The sequence below is a fragment of the Pteropus alecto genome, unplaced genomic scaffold (assembly GCF_000325575.1).
Source record: "Pteropus alecto unplaced genomic scaffold, ASM32557v1 scaffold24, whole genome shotgun sequence".
Lineage (NCBI taxonomy): Eukaryota > Metazoa > Chordata > Mammalia > Chiroptera > Pteropodidae > Pteropus > Pteropus alecto.
Genome location: NW_006439192.1, coordinates 7,801,989 through 7,810,768, shown reverse-complemented (window position 1 = coordinate 7,810,768; position 8,780 = coordinate 7,801,989). Strand labels below are relative to the sequence as shown.

Here is an 8,780-nt window from a genome sequence, read left to right as displayed (position 1 = left end):
TTTCTGAGCCCCTACACAAAAGTGGTTGCAAACCTGAAGTGTTCGGTCCTCTGCTGCCCTAGTGTGGACATAGCTGGAAATAACAGTTCTAAATTTCACTTGCTTGCGGGGAGTGTGAAATTGTGCTTGGCAGAAACCTCCCCTGTGAATTGGTGGCCGAGGCTTAAAGGCCGGTGGAGGCTAATGCCCAATATGGGGGAGTCAGAAACTGTTGCTGACCCAGCAGGGCTCGGGTTCTCAGGGGAAAAGTGTGGAACTCATGCAACCCACCAATGACTTCAAGAGGCTTTCTTCTTGTCCACCATCTTTATTTTCCCTCAAGACACCTGGATCCAGTGAGCGAGTGATCATCTAAAGACTCCCAGTCATGCACCCACGGGCACAGTGCCAACCCTCCCACACCTCCTCTTCCTGTGCTTGGAGTAACAAGTCTGTAGGTTTCTCCTTCGGGTTTCACAGCTTTCACACCATCTCTTCACCGTCTGTCTCTATACTACCATCTCCACACAGCTCTCCACTATCACATTTATGTTTGCCACATCCCTGACTCCCTGCACAAGCACAGGACAGAGATGACCCTTTTGTTTTGCTAAGTGAGAGAGGGGGACAGTTGGGCACAAACAGGGGAAGGGGCTCTGAATCACTGGTGGCACCCTGGTTGGAGTCCAGAGGTGTCCGAATCCCAGGACTAACTTCTACTTACAGGCTAATTTCTTCTTTCCCTGGTCAGCTCCCTCCTGTGTGCTCCCCACCCTCACTCTCTATTTCCTCCTAACAAATAGCAATGGTGGCTTGGGGCCGCCGCGCCCCAGCCCTCTCACACTCCTGCCTACAGGAGAGGGTGGGTTTCCTGGGCCTCCTGCTACCTGCCACCTGGGCCTCCTCTCTCCAGCTGGGAGCCAGGGACCCACACACCTGGCCCGACCAACTTTCTTCCCCCTCTTTCATGCCTCCAGACCCTGCCGCAGCCTGCGGTCTAGGGCCAGGAGCTGCCTCAAGAAGCCCCTGTTGGGGATGATGCCTCGGTGGTCCTTGACTTTCTTGATGGCCTCCACGAGGGTGAGGTGGTGGTACAGCATGAGGTAGGCCAGCACCAGGGTGGCAGATCGGCTGACTCCTACGGCACAGTGCACCAGGATCCTCCCTGTGAGGACAAAACAAGAAGCAGCTGTGGGACTGTTTGTGGTGGGTTGGAGGAGACTAGGGAGAGGGCTATGTGGATGGCGAGGAGGAAAACCTGAGTAGGGGTGCATGGAGACAGGACGACGGGGTGCAGATCAGTGGTGGTAAGAATGCAGGCCCCTGACAAGTTCTCAAGACAGACTGAGATGGAGAACATGCAGCAGCTCAGCATCTATAAACTTAAAGAGGACTCAAAGGTAGAGACTCATAAGCGATGCAAAACTGAGCTCTGCACAGAGTAGGACTTCAGCTGATATTTCCTGAGTACATCAGTGGAAAACACCCTGTGTCTAATTTGGCCCTTCCTCAGTCTTGCCCACCTGTCCATCTTTCTATTTCTATCAACCATTTTTTGGAGAGGATGTTTATATAGCTTATATTTATAAATACTTTTTTTCCCGATCACCAAAGCAAGACATGCTCAAAGTAGAAATAATTGGAAAGTACAGAATTATGTAATAGAGAAAAAAATTGAAATATATCACCCATAATCTTACCACCCAAGTGCAACTTGCCACTCTCTTAACATTTTGGATCATTTCCTTCTCATCTTTTTATGTCTTTTATGTATTTCATGTATTTTAAAAATGGTTGAGAGAATGTTTTTCTCTCATTAACATTATATCCCGAGCATTTTGTCATGTCATTGAAATCTCTCTCCCATACTGAACCCTCCTCAGCTTTTCCCCTCACTCAATGTCTACCATTCCTTCCTTGCTCCTCGCTTTCCTCTCCTACCTCCTGGCTGGCTCAGGGCCCGGTGGATGAAGTCGGCAGCGGTCTGGAAGTGGATGCTCATGTCAAAGGCTGGCGAGTCATGGGCCTCGACACCCAGGTAGCGGATGCCCAGCCCCTCGTAGGCCTCAGGCGTGCCTCGCCACCTGCTGTGTGAGGCATTGAGGACGTGGGTGATGCCCAGACGCCGGAGCTCACGGTGGTTGTTAGCTATGTCCCTGCATTGAGTAGAGGTTAGAGGGAAGGTGGGGAAGCAAGGCTGTGTGGCAAGAGTCCCTGTCTGTGCCCTGTCCCCTGCTGAGCTCATGTCTTTGGCTCCTGGTCTCCCCTTTGCTTAGTGATGACCCAGAAGGGAAGAATCAAGAGGAGAAATGACCTGGAGTCTCGTCCTGGAGCAAGGGTTGAGAGTACTGAGGAGGTTTTGCCTGGAAAAGAGAAGACTAGAGGGTGGGTGACCGATAGCCATAATGGAACATTGAGAGAGTGCTCTGAGGCTGCGAGGGTTTATGATCTGTAGGAAGAATTTATTGGATCTGTACTTCATGGAAGGAAATATGTACTAACAGTGGAATCTAGCTGAGACAGATGGGAGCATCTTGGGAGAGAGTGATTTTCCTGTCACCAGGGTATTCAATTCAAACAGAAAAAGGAGGTCAACACGTGGGTATGGATGCTACAATTGGGTTTGGACATCAGATGGGACATTAGTTTGGACCAGCTCACAACTAACGTCCCTGCTATCCTTGAAATTATTTCATTCTAACCCTTGCTCCCATACCTAACTCCCCTGTCACTTTATGCTCTGACACCGAGAATCTCCTTATATTTTGCCAATTATTCCATGCTCACATTTACCCCATTTTATGACATCACCTTCACGTGTTCATGTGGCCTATACCTTTCAGTTTAGTGATAGACAGCTTTCAGGCAACATGGTCATATTTCAGGACAAGCGCTCTGTCCAGTGCAAACTCTTCAAATGGAAAGAGCACTGAACTTGAACCTCCAAGTCCTGGCTCTGCTACTTACGACCCGTGTGACCTTGGGCCAGTCACAACTTCTCTGAGCTTCAGTTTCCTCATCTGTAACCTGGGGATAGTGGTACCTACCTCACAAGGCTGTTGTGAAGATTAAGAGAGAAAATGCATGTGAAAAACTCCTCGTATACTACAGAGCCCTTGCGAGAGAGAAGCGGGGACTATTCTTTCTCTGATGCTCTTCTCTCCATAGCCCCCCACCTTGCAGAACGTCTGCATTCACTACGGCTTTGCTTGGTCATCCCTTCTCCTTCCTACCCACTGTTCCTGGCTCCCAATGACTGTCTTTTTTTCCAGAGCCATAGCACAATAGATGGAAGGTCAGATAAGTCATCTGTCATGTCTGATACATAGCATTCAGTAATAAGTTTTGCTAAATAAATGATATTATTACTTGAACAGAGTTTTTCTGTCCAGAGTTGAGTAGATCAATAATCCTGCCCAACCCTTTCAAACCCTCCATCCTCCACTCTCTGCTCATGCACCCCCCTCCCCTCAGTCCTCAACCTGGAACCAACAACACAACTCAGTGCCTCTCTGGCCCCCTTCTCCTTTCTTCTTGCGCGCACATGTGCGCGCGCGCGCACACACACACCCACACCCACCCACCCACACACACACACACACTCAGCCATGGCTGAGTACATATTGGTCTGCAGGGTACATACTGATCTCCGAGATAGAGGCCTGGCCAGACCTCATCGGCGTGGTTACAGGCTGTCTTGCCTGTGTAGAGAAGTCTCTCCAACTCAAAGACATTGAGGAAGGGATGTTGAACAGCTGGTATCTCCTCCAGGGCCCCTCTAGTGCGAACAGGAGACCTTGAGCTACTCCGGGAGAAGCGGGCCATAAAAGTCATGGAGGCCCAGAGCCAGTTACCAGGGCACATCTTAGAGGCGGCAGAAACCGTGGCAGCTGCTGGATGGGCTGCAGTGATGATGGGCCAGTCTCCAGGTAGCTGTTGCTGGAAGAGGAAGGAATATGAGACACACCTGAGTGAGTCCAGAGCAGCTGCTTCCTTTCCTGCCAACTGGGCTGGGTCCTGGAAAGAAGATTCTTGAGGAAGGGAAGGTAAGTCTGTCCCTGGTGGGGTCTCCAGGGTTATTTTTTTCTTCAGCTGCGGCAGCTCCTTTCTCTCTGCTTTTTGGTTCTGTCACGCAAAGAGGTGGGAGAGTCACATGTCCTTGTTTACGAGGAGAGGGAGCTGCCCAGCTGCTGGGTTTCTGCTCCAGCACCCCACCCCCACTCCCACCACACATACATAAACACACACACAAACATTTGGTGTTTGGGTGGCAGTACCCACTGCTGGAGCACTTGCCAGCCTGAATCTGGGTCTCATCTGCCTGGGGCTACAGCCAGAGAGGCTAGGGAGTTAGGATGGGGGTTGGAGGGTGGCTTTCTCCATCCAGAGAGAATCGGCAGGAAGACAGTGGCAGCTGGGGCCATGACATATGCCAATCTTGCCACCTCAGTGCCAGAAAGATGGGCTGCTTTAACCTATTCCTACCTGTCCTACCACTGCCTCAGAGATAAGGCTGTCGTGGGAAGCGTATGTTGGGGAATGGGATGAGTGGGGAATAGCAGTAAAAAGGAAATATAAGTTTTTGAAAAACACTTGCTGAATGCATGAGCTAACGGGAGAAGGCGCCAGTCTATGTGCACAACAAGCAAACCACCACCCTCTTTTGATCGGTATAAAGAACAGATTGATTAAACCTCATCTCTAATGTGAGAATTTCTGAGTTGAAGCAGGGCTAGAGTATTGTCGTGTGTGTGTGCGTGTGTGTGTTGGATGGGGATAGAGGATGGGGGACTGAAGAGGGGGTAGAAAATGAAGGATGAGGGATCTTGCCAGGCCCAGGGGCTCAGAGGCTGGAATTCCTATCTGTGTTGCTGTGGGAGTTAAGTGACAGTTTGAAGCCTATGGGCCTAGCAGGTGTGCCCCTGACTCTGTCTGGACAGCTAGCTCTTCCAAAAGTGAGACCATGTGCTGAGCTGCAGAGTTGACAAGGGCCAGCCTTTGAGACTTGCCCTGGCACCTTCAGGCAGAGGGGAGACTGTGGCAAGAGCCTCTGCCTTCACACTGCGGTCCTGAATGTCTGGAAAGGCAGGAGGGCTGGCAGAAAGAATCCCTCTCCCACTCCCTTCCCTGTCTTAAGCCCTAGAGCCTTCAACCAAAGTCCAGCAGTGAAAGGCCATCTTTGTCCTGCCCACACTCTGCATCTCCACCCCACACCGCTCCCATTGCTCCCCCAGGCCAAGAGAGACCAAGCACTTACAGGGCATTGGCCAGAGGAGACTGAATTTTAGGGTGTTTAAGAAGAAATATTTTTTCAATATCTGGGTCAGAAAGAGCACAGAAATACAGCCCTAAAGCCATCATCATCATCATCATCATCATCTACCTTGTCTCCTCAGGCCTAAAGACTCCATCGGTTATTTCAAAACAACCTTTTCTGGAAGCAGATTCTGCTGCCTGTGGGATGCTGAATGATAAAAGGGAGCGGGAAGGAGATCAGGTGTAGAAAGACCCTCCGGGGACTCTATTTCTCCTGGGGGTGTGGAGAAGCCCCATTCTGTCCCAGGATACACCCCTCGGTATTCTCCAGTCCCATCTGCGGAGTTCCAGGGGCCCTGGTCCCCCGCCCCCCTCCCTCCGTCTGCTATCGCGGTTGTAACAGGTCCATGGCCGTCGCCCAGCCTTTGCCAACCCAGACAGCCTGGCGCTGACGGTGGAGGGAGGGAGCCCGGGAGGGCACAGCTTGCTCGGCTCCCAGGCCCCCTCTCCTGTCCCCTCCCTCTCTCACATCCTTGTCCGGGAAGGCGACCACCCGCCGTAGCCCCTCTACCTCTCTGCGCGGCGGGGGTCTCAGTCCCGGAGGCAGATGGAAGGAGCCCGCAGCACCTCGGCCATGACTCTCCCGCTGCCGCCGCTGCCGTGGTTTCCACTGCCAGACCTCTTGACGGATGAGCATCTATTTTTAAGCCATGACACGCACGTCGAAGCAAGGCTCTATCAGTGTGTGTTGGTGACACAGGAACAGTCTCGTATCCAGTGGTCGGAAGCAACATGCAGCGTGGGCTCACCCGCACCCCCTCCCGGGCCGCCGAATTTACAGACCAGACACGGACCACGCAGCTAGAGCAGCTCCGCCCCGCATGCATGCTCATGTGCATGTGTATTTTCGGAGCTGCGCCAATTACAAGGCATTTTGCTTAAAGATGACATTATGCAAGTCGTCTTAAACGGTGTCTTAAACACACACGCTCCTCCCCAGACAGCATTAGTTAATTACATAGACACTCACTTGTACCTTCCTCCTTCTCAAGAACACCACTCATAAATAATAGTCAATAACTCTATTAATATTTACAATATGCCACGTATTTCACGTATTTTAACTCCTTTTATGCTCACCACAAGTCTATGAAGTAGGTAGTATTATTATTGTCCCCATTTTAAGGAGGAGGCAACTGAGATACAGAGAAGCTGAGTAATTTGCCCAGGGCATTGCCAGAGCTGAGCTTTAAATCCTGGCAGTCTGGCTCCCAAATTTATGTCCTTAATGGCTTTCTAAAGCTTTCTAAACCAATGCCTCAGCACAGTGGAGAAGGCACGATGGATTTCAATCAGGAAGCCATTTCCACTAGCTCGGCTCAGAGTGAACTCCCCGTTCCTGGGACTTCTGAAGAAATTCATGTCCATACCTCTTCGCCTGTGCTGCCTTTTAGTGATGTTTACTTTCACTTGCTTTTCTATTGTAAGCGCCTTGTCAACTTTGAGATCGTAAACACTTGGAAGGCAAGGACTGGGTTGCATTCCCTTGTGCCTAGCTTGTATGATGAGGAAGGAAGGGGAGATAATGAATGTTAGCAGATAATGCTGTTGAGAACCAAGCAGACTTGGACTCCAGGAGAACTGTCTCGCAGGAGGAAGGCAGGGACCTGTAAGGTCAGCCTGGACCTAGTATAGGATGAGAAAATGATATCAGCTTTAGCTGAAATCAGGATTGGCTACATTCCCAGTGCAGGCGGTCTATCAGATTTCGGTCTCTGGGTCAGACAAAAAACTGGCCAAAGTGACATGCTTATGTGAATTCCCTGTGCACACATATTAAAGTTTGATTTTCTCCTGTTAGTCCGTCTCTGTTAATTTGATTATCCCAGCCAAAAGAAGTTAGAAGGTGAGAGGAAAAGTATTAGTTTTAGCCCCCACAGAAGCAAACTCAATTCCTTTCCGTTTTTCTTGTGCCTTCTTGGTATGGCAGTTTAAATGAAGAAATGAAATCTTCATAATTTACAACAAAGAATCGACCTAGGAAATTTGAGATTTTAATTTGTAGACCCAGGAAAGCCCAGATTGAAAGTTGTCACAAATCAAATTGTGAAAGGGTATGTATCACACTAACCTCATTTTAAATGACAGTCTTTAGGGTTGGTAGATTGAGAAGATATAGATGAATTTGATCTCGATCTTTAGCAAGACTTGTGCTTTGACACTGCATTGTACTTTTATCAAAAAGCTGGGAAAATATGCTTTAAAGCATACTGTGGATAATGTGGATAGGTGTTTTTGGGTAACCATAGAAATTGTCCATGGATCAATATTTTCATGAGGAGCATTTCCAGGGGTCTACCTACAACTCATGTGGCTTTATATATATATATTTGCTTCTAGCTGCTATCAAACTAAAATAAAGATGGAGAGGAGGAGGGATGATACAGGAAAGAGTTAGCATAGAGAAGATAATGGAGAAGGTAGGACAGAAAAGGGGAGAGAGAAAGTATAAATGGCATGTATTGATAATTTATTATCTGTCAATTCATTGGGCTTTCACATTTATCAGCTTATTTAATCTCACACCTTTTAGGTGGGTATTATTATCTCCGGTGAATACTCAAGGAGACCGACACTTGGCTAGATCAGTTAACTCATCCATAGCTGGTAAGTGGCAGAGCATGGGTCCAAACCCAGGGGTATCTGATTCCAAACTTCTACATTTCAAGATGAGGCTGAAGAGTCATTTCCTCTATAAAGCTGTACTAGATCCACTCCATTTGTCCATTTCCTTTTTGTGCTCATATAGACTTCTGTCAAAGGACCTATGAACTCTATTGAGGCTACTGGGAGATACCAATAGATTTCCAAATAATCTCAAAAGAACCCCTACCTCCCTAAAAAATTCGAGAGAGAAAAAGAAGTTTAGTAAGGGGGCAGGGCAAGAAAGACCAACAAATATATGTTAAATGGTAATTCTAACTGCTACCATTTAACTATAGACTCGGCACTGTTAAGTGTTTTTACATTATCGACTGGAAAATAATATCAACTTGGTGTTTTTGTCATAAAAAAGATTTATTTGGGGAAAAAGAAAAGGGTTGCAACCCAGTGCATGCAGATATAGTAAGCCAAGTGCATAACTCTGGCCTATGTGCCAAGATGGAGGGGTATTTACAGCAGGGAAAAGGAAGAAAAGGGAAGGAGAATTTAGAATCATAGAACTTTATTATAATTATAGAATTCTTCCTGTAGCGTTCTCTTAAATACTTAGAAGACTTCCATAAGTCCTAGCTCTTCCCATAGACTCTCCTGACTGATTATGTTTGCTTAAAGTTCCAGTTAGTCTTTATCAATATATAGTAGATAACTTAATCCCATAAAGTCAGTATTATTAATATCACTTTGAGGAAACAGGGTTAGAATGGTGGTAATCCACTCTGCAGCAGCTAAACAGCTAATAAGTGGGACTTGAGCATGGATTTAGACCTAGAACTATTTTAAACCAAAGCCTGTGCTTCCAACCACTGTGATAACAAATAATA

General features: G+C 48.0%; 1 protein-coding gene across 1 annotated transcript; it reads right to left on the bottom strand.

Annotated features, from left to right (window-relative positions):
- Window positions 1-287: 287 nt before the first annotated feature.
- Window positions 288-6,077, bottom strand: DUSP26 (dual specificity phosphatase 26). The gene is made up of 4 exons (XM_006916318.3): window positions 5,807-6,077; window positions 3,623-3,918; window positions 1,921-2,135; window positions 288-1,144 (listed from the first exon to the last, which is right to left on the bottom strand). Exons 1-4 carry the CDS (start codon window positions 5,930-5,932, stop codon window positions 945-947), a joined length of 837 nt encoding a protein of 278 aa, XP_006916380.2. The 5' UTR covers window positions 5,933-6,077; the 3' UTR covers window positions 288-944.
- Window positions 6,078-8,780: the final 2,703 nt, after the last annotated feature.

What these genes read in the sequence shown, in the direction of transcription:
- DUSP26 (XM_006916318.3), bottom strand. Translation starts at nt 5,932, where the DNA reads ATGCTCATCCGTCAAGAGGTCTGGCAGTGGAAACCACGGCAGCGGCGG. An exon ending in GGCCTCTATCTCGGAGATCA is followed by an intron (nt 2,136 to 3,622) that starts GTATGTACCCTG and finishes TACTCAATGCAG; the next exon opens with GGACATAGCTAACAACCACC. An exon ending in GGCCCTGAGCCAGCCAGGAG is followed by an intron (nt 1,145 to 1,920) that starts GTAGGAGAGGAA and finishes TTGTCCTCACAG; the next exon opens with GGAGGATCCTGGTGCACTGT.